The following is a 14,094-nucleotide window of genomic DNA, read 5'->3' as shown; positions in this document are numbered from 1 at the left end:
ACTAGTTTCCAGGACCCTTGCGTATTGGTTCCAGCACATTGCAAGCTGCCTGTTAGAAAGTGCATTCCGCGCAGGGGCCTTTCTCTGCTGGGCAAATATTTGCTCAACTTGACATGCTAGCTCCAGGTTTCAGCAAAAGGAGTCCAGCTGTTTACACACTGACAATTGCTAAGGTGGTGTTAATAAATGATTAACCCAAATGCTGAGATGGACCTCACTTTCCTGGCTCAGGTTTCATCCTGGTGTTTAAGTTGGGTACTAGTCAAGTTTGAAAGATAGGCCTAGATATTTGAGAAAATGAAAAGTGATTCCTGTGGGATTGGCCCTGGCCAAAACTGTATGGAAATAAGGTTTATCTTGGGGGCTCCAGCTTCTCTTTCTGCACCTTCCTCCTGCTCCCAGTGTCTCCTCCCTGCCTCCAGGAGCACAGTGTTCTCATTCTGATACAAGAGGAAAACAGGCCCGGCTCAGATACCACCGCAGACTCTGGGCAAGCCCCTGAGCCTCTCTGAGCTGTTCTTTATTCATTTGTAAGTGGGGAGGTCGCTCTTGTACTATGCTATGAGTGATAAATGAGATAATGTTCTGTAATTTGTAAAGTACTATACAAGTGACACATTATTACTGCTATCTATGTCGGTAGTTTTGTATTAGTAGAGGACTGCTGGGGCAGGCCTTAACATAAATGAATTAATAAAGTTAGTGCTCACTACAGGCCAGGTACTGTTCTAAATACTTCACTACATTATTTAATCCATACAATAACACCATGATGTAGATATGATTACTGACATTCGACTTTATAGATGATGAAACTGAGGCACAGACAAATAACTTGCCCAGGGTGGCACAGCTAGTAAACGGTGGAGCAGGGGTGTGAACTGTAGTAAGTTAGTTCATGCTCTTAAATCCCTTGCTATTCTCTTAGGAAATGAATCCCTAACTATTAAATGTAACGTGAAGGAATTAATCCTAATTATCAGATTTTAGGTATCAATGAGAAAGATGCTTTCAGTCAAGCCTTTGACCTTAACATCTCCACCCCCAGTGGCTCTGCCTCAGTCTAGGTCTCCTGGATACCAGCAATGGTGCCCGTGGCAGAATCTCCCAACTGGAACTTTTGCCTCCAGCCAGCCATTCCTTTCCTCATCCATTTTCCAAATGGCAACCAGAGTGGTCTCTCAAAAGCACAAGCCAGATCATTTCCCCAGCTTGAAATTCTTTAATGGCCCCCACTGCTGAAAGGATCAGATCTCAATTTTGGGGGCAGTGGCACAGAATGACTGATCCATAATCTGTTTCCTGCCCACCTCTCAACCTTGGATGTAACTTCTCTCCAAGTTAGCTCCAGCCATGCTAGTTGCTCGAAGTTCTCTGAGCCTTCTGGCTTTGACTCACACTTCTTCAGAAACATCCTGCCCCCATCAAATCACCAACTTGTCTTTCAAGACTCAGCTCATCTCTCAGACTACAGCTAGTGAAGCCTTTCCTCCCTCCCCAGAGAGGAATGGCTGCTTCCCTTCTTTGCCTCCACTGCCCGCTACACTCAGCACTCCTATCGCAGCACCTCCTACACCACAAAGTTACTAAGATGTTTCTATAACCACGTTTCCCCTTTTCAACATAAGCTGGAAGGCAGGCACCTGTTCTAACCCTAGCACCAAGCTCAAGCCCCTGGCACCTACCAGGTACTCAGGATTTATTTATAAATGGGTGACTACGTGTTCCTAGGGTCTCCTGTCACTTCCTTCATGCTCATTCCATCATAGGCTCTGATCAGACTCTCTCTGCATTGTCCCAGCATCCCACTGACCCCATATTCTGGACAAATCAAGTCCCGAAGAAATGTAACTCTCTTTGTACCCCTGGCTGGTAGGTGATCGACAAGCTGCCCATGCTCTTCATAGTAAAAACTCACTCCTCGGCCAAAGGGGTGGAGTGGGGAATGGGTATCAGAAGGAGAATGGACTCTAAGAATTCAGACTCCCAACCTAACACTTTCATAACAGCTCTCTGCATAAAAATCAGTTTACAAAGAGTTGATCAAAATACTCTTAGGCAGTCTTTCTAGAGCCACCTTGCCATTCAAACCCCTGAACAGCGGCTGGGCTAGAAAGGGAGCTGGAGACCTGGACTCACAAAGGCTACTGTTTGCAGAGCAGGGAAGAGATTGAAGTGGAAGAACAGGAATGGAGACTTACAGATAGAAACTTCCCCCAAAATCTAAACATTCCTGTTCTTGCTGAAATCTGTACTCCTTTGGCAAAATCTGTGTAGAAAACAGGATTTTTTGTTTTAGGAACAGTGTAAAAATAAGCAATTCACAAGGTCAACGGCAGGTCTTGGCTGAGCCAACACACGCTGTTACACCTGTGTGAAGGGTGGGTATGTCAGTGTAGGGATACAGGGTCTGCTTGAGAGAGGGCCTTGAGCTGGGCTTGTCTATGGTTCTGTGTGAGAAAGAAAAAATGGAATAGTTATGAGTGTTTGCAAGGGGAGAGAAGAGACTCTTTCTCTTTCCCTACTAGTTTTTTCAGAACCTGTCTTCGAGATTGGCCCCCTTGCCAACCACTGGACTTCTGAGCACAGGGCCCTCTGGGAGCACTGTTCCTTTTATACCAGAGCCTTGCCACCCCTGGAATCCCCTCAAATGACCAGGTCCTGGAATGCTTTGGGACACTATCCAGAGGCTGCTTCTAAGCCGTCTTATTTTCTTTTGGCACAGTGTTCTCAGGAACCCTGGAATTCCCAAAAAGTCCTGCTTTGAATTCAGTGGATGCTCAGGGTGATAAAAGATTGTAACTGCCATCTTTAGCTGGTAATCAAAATGTTTTGCTCATCAATACAGCCTCGTGGCTCTTCTAAATTAACTTTGATAATGTTATAAGTTAAAATACACATAAACCTCTTATCTACTGTACATATTATTTATAATTATAATCTTATATAGGGTTTCATTTAAAAAATTTTACTGCTTAAAAAAAAAGATTTCCCTGACTCTCTTAAGTCCTCTAACCCTGAGTTGCTTTTCCTTTTTGCCAGGCACTTTTTACTGTCTAACATATAATATAAATTTTTATATACTTGTCGTTTATTTATTACAGTTATTGTTTATTGTCTGCCTTACCCCCTCCAGCATGTAAATTCCATTAAGACGGGGCGCTCTGTCTATTTTGTTCACTGATATATTACAAGCACCTAGAATAGGGGCTGGCAGATAGTAGAGGCTCAATAAATACCTATCAAATGGTTTCATTTTTATTTCCAGAGCAATTGGTGGGATGTGGATTGGCAAGGTTCTTCCAGGGTCCAGAAAGCACGGGTTTAAGAGTGATAGGTCTGGAGCTTGACCAGGAGGATGGCTCCACTGCTGGTTTCTCCCTGTGCTTGTTGGTGTCACCTACCAAACCCTTCCCACCCTCAGAAGCATCACCTGAGTATTTGTCAGGGTCACACTGGTGGCAAGAAGTTTCTTCCTTGTTCGAATAAGAGTTTTCGGGACAAAGTTTGCAGAAAGAGGAGCCCTGCTCATCTGCGTATGTGCCAGGTTTGCAGGGGAAGCATTCAGACGTGTAGGCCACCCCTAGAAAGAGAAGCAAAAAGCAAGCCTGAAGACTGAAGCCCCTGGGGACCGGCCCCCACCCTCCACCTGCAGGGTCACAAGGCTAGAAATTCAGCAACAGCTGCAGCCTCCGGCCCCACTTGCATACCTGTTATGACGATGTTTCTCACAAGCACAGGCTTGGAAACCTTGGACCACACTGAGAAGGCTGTGGTTCTCCAATAGAGGACATTATTGCCTCGGTTTAGCTTCACCTAAACACCACAGACAGGAGGAGCTAGTTCAGTCTCAGAGAGAGACTCCTCGTGCACTGGGTGAGCCTCCTGCTGGGACCCCTCTTAGTCAGTGCCTATGGGCCCCCCTCCTCACTGCCTCAGCTTTGTGCTTCCCCCCATCTTGGCTTAGCTCCTCCGTCCTCTGAGCCTTCTCTACAACCCTCTCCCAACCTTTCCTGCTCCCCCTTAGTCACAAACACCATGAGCTACTCCATAGCAAAACCAATGAAGGGACCTGACAGCAGGGTGACCAGAATTCCCTCTTTCGTCTCTGGTTCTGTGTATCAGTCTCCTGCCCCCAGAACACCTTGCCCTTAAAGCTGGAAAGCTGCGGCTGGTCCTTGGGGTCAAGCCATTGGTGCAGCACGTCAGCCCACCCCCATTTTCCATCAACTCAAGAAGAGAGAAACTATAGCATCCTCCTCCTGTCAGACCCCTGTCCTCTAGGGGAGGGCGATGGAAGCCCAGGCCAGGAGGAAGCCCAGACTTGGAGGAAAGGCCCTTGGTCCCTTTTCTGGGATTTCTAGGAAAGGCCGGCATCTCCAGCAGAGGCTGCAGGGAGGCTGGCATGATACTCACGCTGTGGAATTCCCATCCTTTGTCCGTGGTTCGCATCCACCTGGAGTCATCTGCGTTGGGCTGGCACTGGTCATTCTGGACCTGAGGCAGCAGGAGTTTGGGGTCAGAGTCTCAGCCATCTAAGTTTCTGTGGCAGCCTCCCAGAAACCCCTTCTTGTGGGAAAGGAGTTGCCAGTTTCCTTTGGGAACATAATGACATTCTACTCCTGCCCCACGGAGCCCTCCCCTCTTGAAGCCTCCGCCCATTATGCCCACAGTCCTCTCCAGAGGGAAACCAGCTGTGAAGGCTTCCCAGGCAGGACTGCACCTGCGATTCCTGCAAATGAGTTGGAGCCATGGAGGGTCTTTGCCCCCCACCCTCCCCCTTGGCCGGGGGCTTACGAAAAACTCAAAGATGATGTTGGAGTCTGCGTAGTAGTATTCGAAGCTGACGGTGCCTGACTGCTTCAGGTTGACAGCATACATCAGCGTGGCTGTGCACTCGTCCGTGTTGGAGGCGATGTAGTCGCCCAGGGGAACCCACTTGGACCTATGGGTTGGAACCAGGGCCATGTTCACTGGCAGAGGCACAGCCCATCAGGCTTTGTGTGACCTTCTAGTTCTCTGGGGGAATTCTAGATTTGTGATTCATACTTGGAAGCTTAGGCCTGAAAATGCTCAGGAAAGAATGGCCTCTAGATCAAGGAACCAGCAAGAGGTGCCCCCACATTATACCCCTGCTATTTTACTGTTCTGCTTGAAACCAGCTCAGGTCTCCAGTTATTAATAATGTCCCGTTAAGGGGGCCTCAGATTAGTCTTCCAGCTCTTCAGCAGTTAGTGTTATTATTCTCAGATGGAAACATATCCAAAATGCCTGCGCTGAGCTCATCGGAGACACCCAGCTAACCTAATGGTATCGAATTCTCCTGTTAAAAGAGACAACACTTAATGCCGATATGCTCCCCGGCATCAGCTCTAAGTAACTCCTGAGGTCAGATGAATAATTAAAAGGGTGCCATAAGTGGGTTACATTTGCAAAATGCATCACAATTCCAGTGCTCATCAGAACTGTCCCTGGTGAAGATCACTTCACATTCAATCAGAACAACACGTCTTCGCTGATTTCCAGTGCCAGGCATCGCTCCAAATTCTTACACATATCCTCTTACACATTAATTCTTACCACAACCAATAAAAATAGTACTGTTTTTTAGGATGAGGAAACTGAGGCATGAAAGTGATTAGAAACTTGCTCACAGTCATTTGTACCTGCTTTGTTTTGCCATGGCCCTGGGGAAAGAGAGGCAGGTGCTCTAAGAGGAATTCTCACATGGCTACCACCCGGACACCCTGCCTGGCTCATGCTGTGTGGCACTGTTTTATAAGTTCAAGTTAGAAGAAACTGCACAGGAAAACTTAGAGGCTTCTAATATTTGAAACCCTTTTTATTTTATTTTTTAAAAAAATATGTCTTTATTGATTTCAGAGAGAGGAAGGAGGAGAGAGAGAGAGAAACATCAATGATGAGAGAGATCCCACACTGAGGATCAAGCCCAACCCAGGCATGTGCCTTGACTAGGAATCAAACCTCGATCTCCTGGATCATAGGTCAGTGCTCGAACCTCTGAGCCACGCGGGCTAGGCTAAAACCTTTTTTAATGCTGACATCTTTCTTTCTCTCATTCTTGTTTCACCTGTACACTACGTGGGCTTCTGTCCCTTCTTCTCTGCTAACACACAACATCCTTTCTATATTATTCTCTCTTCACTCCTGTTTCCTCTCGTTTATCTCAGGGATGTTTCTTGCACCTTGGTCCTGGGACATTTATCCAGGAACCAGGAGGAGCCCCTGAAGGCTCAGGATCCTTCCATGGAAACTTGTTGAATTGACCTATTTGGTTCCCAGTTATTTATTTCATGTTGACTTTGTGCCAGGTGTTAGATGCTGGACATACAACAAAAATCATGACAGACTTGGTCCCCTCCTTCTTGGAGCTTGCATTCTATTTATAGCTGAGGGGACAGAAGCTTAATCACACAATCAATCATGTAGTAATAACTGTGATAAGTGCCATAAGGAAAAAGACTAGATGATGCAAGAGTGTGTAATAGGAGTCTGTGGAGTAAGGGATGCTTCTTTGAGGAAGTGGCACTCAGGCAGAGGCCCGAGGGTGAAGGAGGAGTCAGCCAGGGGACAAGTGTTCAAAGGCCGTGAGGCCGGAGGGAGCATGGTGGCCAAATGGCTGGGGCATAGCAAGCAAGAGGGGAGGTACCTGAGAAAGGCTGGAGAAATGGGCAGATGGCAGAGGCCAGACGGGGCAGGGCCCTGCAGGCCAGGGCAAGGTACTGGATTTTATTCCAAGAGCTATAGGGATCCATAGAATCCAGAATTTTCAGCAGGAAAGTACTGTGGTTGGATTTTGGGTGGAAAGAGATTAACCAAAGAATTTATATGTATATATGCATAACCCAAGGACACAGACAATAGTGTGGTGAAGGGGGGGGGGGGCGCAAGGTAGGAGGAGTCAATGAAAAAAAACAGGAATCTGTAATACTTTCTACAATAAAGTTAAATTTGAGGAAGAAAAAAAAAGATCAATTCCTACCCCTGGGATTAAATATCCAAAGAGTTTGACAAGCAGAGCTCACCAGTTCTACAAGCACCCTGGACTGAGTTTTTCAATTGCTGAAAATACCTCCTTTTGAACTGGAAAATTTTTGGTCACTGGGGTCTCAAAGGATTTGAAAGATCTCAGCTACCACTGACCAAAGCTCTGGTCCTGCTCGACACCCTGCAAACCTCTGAACTCAGGCTTAGCAGACCAGTTTTAGAAGTTAGCACCAAAGCGAGGAAGATACCCAGTGCTTTACACATTGTGTTGCAGTCAAGTTGAGGATGTTTATGACTGATCCAGAATTCCTTGGTGGAAATCCGATTGGGTTTTGTTTTAAATGGACTGGGCCATTTAACCCTTGGCCGTCTTATCTGCCTCTCTTTCCCCATGTTTGTCACCTGTAACAAATGCCTGTCCATTTTAGGTCAGTGAATGGGCTGAGGTGGATGGACGTCCCATCCAACAGCACTGTGGGGAGGGCTGGGGGGAGGCACTCACAAAGTGCAGTTCTCAGTGGACTCGTTGGTGCTGTCGTTGATCTCCATGTTGGCTGAGAGGGTAGCAAAGCCGTGGGGCAGCTCGTCCCACTCATCAAACCGGATGCCCGTGCCAAGGGAGTAGCGGCCCTCAGTGCAGGGCTTACAGGACTGATCCTTCATGTCCAGAAACTCCCCAGCTTCACAAGAAAAGGCTGGAACACAGAGCAAGGAGAAGGGTGGGCTTGCGGGGCCACTGCTGCCCCAGGAGAGGTGGGCGGGTTGTGGGCATCCTAGAGGGAGGGGCAGAGGGTGATCTAGGCATTGGGCCCGCTAAGATTTAGGGCCATGGTACGTCTTGTATGAATGTGGGATGTCCAGACAGGCAAATCCACAGAGACAGACAGTGAATCTGTGGGGCCGGGGACTTGGGGGAGGGTGCATGGGGAGAGATTACAGGTGGATTTGATGTTTCTTTTCAAGGTGATGATAATGTTCTGAAGTTAGATAGTGGTGATGGTTATGCAACTCTGTGAATATTCTACAACTAGTGAATTTTACACCTTAAATGGGTGAATTTTATGACATGTAAATTATATCCAATATATAAAGCTGCTATTTAAAAAGGAAAGAGATTTAGGGCTGTGGAAGCTCTGCCTTGCTGAGGGGCTTAGGCTTATCCCTGCCAATCTTGTTTCCTAAGGGAGCAGCCTTGGCCATTCTGAGGCCTCTCCAAAGAATGAAGAGGATACCATTGTCTCTTGTGCCACCCCCTCTGAATGGCACCTGGCCCTTCAGCCTTGGATTTCCCACCTAAGTTTCTGGCCTCTGTCTTCTTTCTGGTTCCACTGCCACCATGCTGGTTGGGATTCTCATGACTTGTTAGCTTACCCTCTGCAGTGTCCTTCTAACTGGTTGGTTCCCCATTTCTTCTTTCTGCTCATTTTGTGGTCAGAAGTATCATTCTAAAACACTGATATGTACTATTACTCCTGTTAATTAAAAATATAATCTGGTCCTCTCCTTTGGTTATAGAATTAAGCTCTCAGTGTGGCATTCAGTCTTCCACACTTTTCCCCCAACCTAAATTCCCAGCTGACCTCCTACCTCAGGCCTTTCTCTACACCAGCCCCATCTGTCACCTTGCCTAGGTTGCCTTCATCCCAGATCACATGTTCTTCTACCTCCAACCTTTTGCTCAAGTGGTTCTGATCTCTAATAAGTATCCATAGCTCCCATTCTTTTTCGCCTCGTATTAACACATCATATTGAGGGGAGCCTCCCACTAGGCTCTAAGCTTCTCCAGGGACAGTGGCTCAGTGACTGACATAGACGTAGGAGGAGTTCTCCATAAATGTTTTGCTGAAAAATGAATGGATATATGCACAGAGGAGGAGCTCAGTAAAGTTGGCTCATCTTCAATTAACTGAAGATGGCTCATTTGTTTCCATTAGTCACACCTCAGTTCTACTCAGATCTTAGCAATATTCATTCATCCATTCAACAAGTATTTATTTGCTCATTTACTGAACCAGGCACTATGCTAAGCTTGGTTTAGAATTTAAATGCCCTCAATCTCCTTTCCAAATTTTCAAGTGTTCCTTGATTCTAGTCCCTGACTTTTAGTGTTACTTCCTCTGCATATCTAAAAAGAACAGTGCAGGGGAAGTGAATGAGCTGCCAACTGTAGAGAAGTTCTGACTGTGAGTCACAGAGGTGGGTACAGGAACTGCAGACAAGCCATCGACTTGCTGGCTGCACAGTCAGCTCACCAGTCGGGGAAGGTTCTTATTCCCCGGAGTGATGCCCAGTGCATTTTAAAGGTCTGTCTCTGCAGAAATGCACCTTCTCTGGCTTCCTTTCCAAGAATGAAAGCAAATTGCAATCTTTCTAATGACTGATTGTGGCTGGTGAGTGTAGACTGCAGGGATGCACAGGCAAAAAAGAAAGTGTATGCACATTGCAAAAAATATATGAGTGGCACACAGCTGGGATAACTTATATTTTATACCCTAATGGGATTTTTAAAAATTTTTAAAAAGCAAATTCAGATACCCAGTTTGCATCTGTGAAATAATACTTCTGCACCAAATCTCAAAAGGGTTGGGATGGGGACTGAGTGGGGGGAAAATCGGATTCCTTAAGGCAGCTGCACTGTCAGGAAGGGCCTGGCTGGCGTGGCAGGAGGCTTGGGGCAGAGCCCAAAGCTGAGTGACAGGGTGGCCCTGGCCGGGATGGCTGCTTACAGCACTCGGTGCCCTTGACGGGGTCGGGGAGGCTGGTGCACAGGCCTGGGGTGTGTGGCACTGCAACCCTCCACCTGGAACTCGTGCTGTCACAGGCCGTGTACTCGTAGTGGTACTCAGACTGCAGGGGAGAGAACGGTGGCAATAGACACATTAGCAGTGATCAAACGGTAACAGCTTCTCACCCACTTCCTCCCCAGCACAGTGGCTACTGACCCTCATTGATACAGCAACAAGCCCCAGGGGCCTGGGTGGGGAGCAAGGCATCATGGGAGCTGTCATTATTTGGACCGTCCCTCCACTCATCCACAGTTTAGCCCTTCAATATCCTTTCTTTTTATTTTTTCTCTTTCCTTCTTTATCTCCTTCTTTGGCGTGACTCTCTGCTGTTGTGTATAAGTAATGTCCTGATACAAGAGGATTATGGGAAGGTAACTAAAGAGTAGGCTGGAAACAGGTGGGGTTTTTATCCCAAACTGTAGAACTTATGAGCAAGGACTGCTCCATTAAAATTTTACAAAGAATTGTCACAGAAGCTGTATTTCTTTTCCCCTGTATTCTTCGTGCGCTCTTCTGCCCAGAAAGACAATGAATTCCCACCTCCCATTTTATGGAAAGGTCATATTTAGCCCACACAGATGATTGCTCTCATCACATGATGCCTGATTTCTCTGTGCAATGGGAAACTCACCATTTAGTTGCTTTGCCTGAACTAAGAATAAGCTAAATAACAACAGAACAGCCAAATCAACCCTTATATAGGACAATACACACAATAAAAACCACTACCTGGGAGAGAGAAAACAGAAGGGATGTGCCAACTGCCCCTAAACATTTATTCTTTTAAGTCTTGTAATAAACAAGATCACAGAATTCATTTGACTTTGGCTCTGACAAGTATTTTACAATCTGCACTAAAACTATATTCAGATGCAGAACTACTTTGTATTATTATGTCCATAAGGAAAATGACTTAATGTCCCCTTTGAACCCATTTGAAAGCATGATTGCACATCATGTATAAATGCAAGGAGCTGGGCCTAAAAATGAAACAGTTCATCCCAGAATGTGTCAGAACCAGAGGGAGAAAGCTTTGCCTTTGGAAGAGGTGAACATACTGCACTTCATCTATTCTAAAATGCCTGTTTCTTGCCCATTTTAACATTTGTTGAAGATGTTTGGCTTATAACTGATAGAACGAGGAAGCACCGTGTCATATTTTAAGTAATAGAGCCTTTTCATTCTTTGTGGTACATAAAAAATGGTGTGTCTTAGAAGCAATGGCTTCTCAGACTTGTGTAAATATGATAATGTGTTTTTCCATCTGTAGTTCTAGACACTTAGGATGACAAGAGAACAACTGTAGAGTTCCGTTTTTATTTTCCTCTATTATAAATATTTACCAAATCTATACTGTACACCCACCACTTATAGGTACCAGATGTTGTGCCCAGTGTGGCTCAGGGCCGCCACACATAAGCTCAGCCCTTTCATCCAGGGGGAAGAGATGCAGGGGACAAGGGGACAGTTTGGGAACTGTGAACCTAACTTTTGATGAGAATCCTCTGCTTCGCATTTAGCTGTGACTGTCGCCTAGGAAAGAAAGAATGCCAGGATGGGAATTCTTTGTTCCTTTGGCTGACGTCTCTCAAGTTCTGTTTTCCTCATAATTCCAGTTTTTTCCTTATCTCAGAGGACGCTGAGATAAATAGGGCAATTCCATATGCATCACTTCCAGGTCTAAAGATGATGCTCTACGAAGGGTCCTGCTGCAAGAATGAGGGGTGCAATCCATGGTACGTAAATGAAATGGGGAATTGAGTGAAGCAGGCAGGGACCGCTATGTTCCCAGTGGAACATAATTATGCTGGTCATTTGCATAGGACTTTCACAGTTCCCAAACACTGGCTCATTCGCTCCTCAATCTCCCCATAAGACAAGCAGAGCAGGGTTAGCCCCTTCCTTGTACAGATGAGAAAACACTCTCATCGGGGTGAAATGTCTTGTCCAAGGTCACACAGCTGGTAGGTCATGGAGTGAGAACTCAGGCCTTCCCACCAGGAATCCCCCACCCTCATCCCTCGAATCAAACACAGACTCACACTGTGCCAGGTTTAACAGCCAAAACTAAAAATTAAATGAGACAGCGTTGGCTATCTGCCAGCAGCCAGGCTCACTTCTGAGGCCTGAGCATTGGTGTTAAAATATCTAATCTATTCGAGCAGATCCTGTCAGTCCACTCTGACTGTATTTGGCCTTTGCGAGACACGTGGGCCAAGTCCATTTCTTTTCATGGTCTTTCCTGGGACCCACTCCTCCCCATTTGAAGTTGTTATTTTTCATAGGTTTTGTTTTTTTAAGGTAAAATTTATATACGTTGAAATCCACAAATTTTAGATAAATGGTACACTTGAGTAAAATGCTACCAGGGTTAAGAATCACTGCCCAGAGACTGCTGGGGAGAAGGGGACCACTCCTATCCCACCTCCGCCCCACAGACAGAATGGACAGAGTCAAGCAGGTGTCTCACATTCTGAGCCTTAGAATCGCGGAGTCACTGTTGCAGAAAGTCAGCCACCCAAGGAAGCAGGGGATGGGATCAACAGGACTTGGGTTTGTCTTGGCTGGGACAGGGCCTGCATCAAGAAACAGGTTCTTACGTAAACCCGGATTTTGACTAGAGGCCTTGCGGTCTGGAGGAGGTTGTGTCCTGCTCTTCCCCCAACTGCAGGCTCCTCCCCATCTCCTCACCATCCCTGAAAAGCAGATCCTTTGGAGAGAATGTCAAGGTGAGGGCAGGGAAGGCCAGGCAAATGCCCCAAGCTTGGTACAGTGGGGTCAGTAGGTGTTTGCTGACTCAGTTGCAGACACCCCTCTGCAAGTCAACTAGGAATGAGCTAGTCGACTTATCACAGAACATGGGACACCACAGAGAAATGTCAGAATTTAAGCGTCAGACTTTCTTCTAGGCCCAGCCCTAGCTGGATGGTTTCCTGGACTCCTGTTCTTTGTGAGGTTTTCTTGTTTTGTTTTGTTTTGTTTTTGGCTTCTAGAGCACCTTCAGTCAGGTTTGGGTTTTGGCTGAGGCTCAGGGCATAGTGACCTTGCTTTGTCCCAGGGTGAAGGGTAGGGTGGAAGACACAGGACCTTTCCTATTGTTTTCTAGCCGGTCAGTAGGCCTTCTCCCTCTCTCCCTTCCTCCTTCCCACCCTCTTTAGAACTGCTGACTCAGTAGCAGGGTGTCCTGAGCCCTGGGGCCTAGACATCCCAGCTCCAGAGCTTGGGTGCCTAACCCTGCATCTGTCAGATCATCACAACTGCCTGGGGATCACGTCAAATATACAGAGTCCTGGGCTCTGGCCCCCAAGATTCTGGTTCTCCTCTAGATTTTTTCCGTTTCCTTCCTCTTCAAGCCTCAGGACTTAAATATTTATCCCGTTTGGAAGCAAATCAGATGAACCAGCCTCCCGCAAGACAGGGGTCCTTAATCTACAGTCCTTGACTACTTCCTCTATGCAACCCAATGCAGAATTTTAGGTGTTGGGGGTAGAATTTTAGGTATTTTTCTGGGCAAAGGGTCCGCAGTTTTTATCAGAGCCTCTCAGGAGTCTGTTATCCACCTTCCTACACACAGAAAAACATTATACTCTGTCATAATGTATTAGTAACTAAAAAAATAGCTTAATATTTTACCAGCCAAAGGCTGTTCACTCTTTAACGGGGCTAAAATACTTTAACCCAAGGATTTTCAAATTATGCTCCTGAGTCTAGGGTTTAGCAAGTCAGTCCCTTTGATGGGGGGGATTTGGGATTCCTCCCCCCTTTAATGGAACAATGTTGGTGTTTCCATCTCTTTTACATGTTTATTCTTCTCAATTAAGATTTTGTTTGAACTGAAAGTTTGACGCAAAAGAAGTTTAACACCACAGTCTTAAGAGCAAATCGCTCTATGGTGGAATTGTAGGTGCTGAGGCAGACTCAGGGTCAAGGACGCCTTTTGGCCTTCACCCCACAGAGTCATTTCCTTTACCCACAAGCTATACCTCCTCTCCCCCAGAGCAGGCACCAGACCCAGCAGCAGCCAAAGCAAACAGACCCCAAGCAGGCAGGACCCACTGACACCCCTGCTGAGGGTCCTCAGCCTGTGGACTGTTGCCTAGCAACACGGTGCCAGGAGCCCCAGGGCTCCCAGTCTGAAGGAGCATGGAGGTGCCTGGCCTTACATCATTGCCCTTGTTTCAGCATTTGCTATTCATTACTCTGGGTTTCCAGCTTCCATTTTGGTCAAAAGCAGCAGGGACAATGCTTGGTCACCCCAACAGGGCCTGCCCTACTGGTTTGGCTGTGGACATATTACACA

At 46.6% G+C, this 14,094-nt stretch overlaps 2 protein-coding genes across 2 annotated transcripts in view; one reads left to right on the top strand and one right to left on the bottom strand.

Moving 5' to 3' along the window:
• The window catches only part of CFAP276 (cilia and flagella associated protein 276), a 52,476-nt gene that overhangs the window by 20,309 nt on the left and 18,073 nt on the right, over positions 1-14,094 (top strand). The window lies entirely within an intron of this gene.
• Positions 1-14,094, bottom strand: part of ELAPOR1 (endosome-lysosome associated apoptosis and autophagy regulator 1) — a 41,901-nt gene that overhangs the window by 17,010 nt on the left and 10,797 nt on the right. The window contains exons 2-7 of the mRNA XM_087827964.1: positions 9,735-9,855; positions 7,511-7,703; positions 4,798-4,945; positions 4,417-4,497; positions 3,711-3,816; positions 3,434-3,583 (exon numbers count right to left, since the gene is read on the bottom strand). Of these exons, the coding sequence (XP_087684090.1) occupies positions 3,434-3,583; positions 3,711-3,816; positions 4,417-4,497; positions 4,798-4,945; positions 7,511-7,703; positions 9,735-9,855 (799 nt within the window). The remainder of the gene's footprint in view (positions 1-3,433; positions 3,584-3,710; positions 3,817-4,416; positions 4,498-4,797; positions 4,946-7,510; positions 7,704-9,734; positions 9,856-14,094) is intronic.

The sequence above is a fragment of the Miniopterus natalensis genome, chromosome 19 (assembly GCF_054644295.1).
Source record: "Miniopterus natalensis isolate mMinNat1 chromosome 19, mMinNat1.hap1, whole genome shotgun sequence".
NCBI classification, from domain to species: Eukaryota; Metazoa; Chordata; class Mammalia; order Chiroptera; family Miniopteridae; genus Miniopterus; species Miniopterus natalensis.
This window is presented reverse-complemented; position numbering and strand designations above follow the sequence as displayed.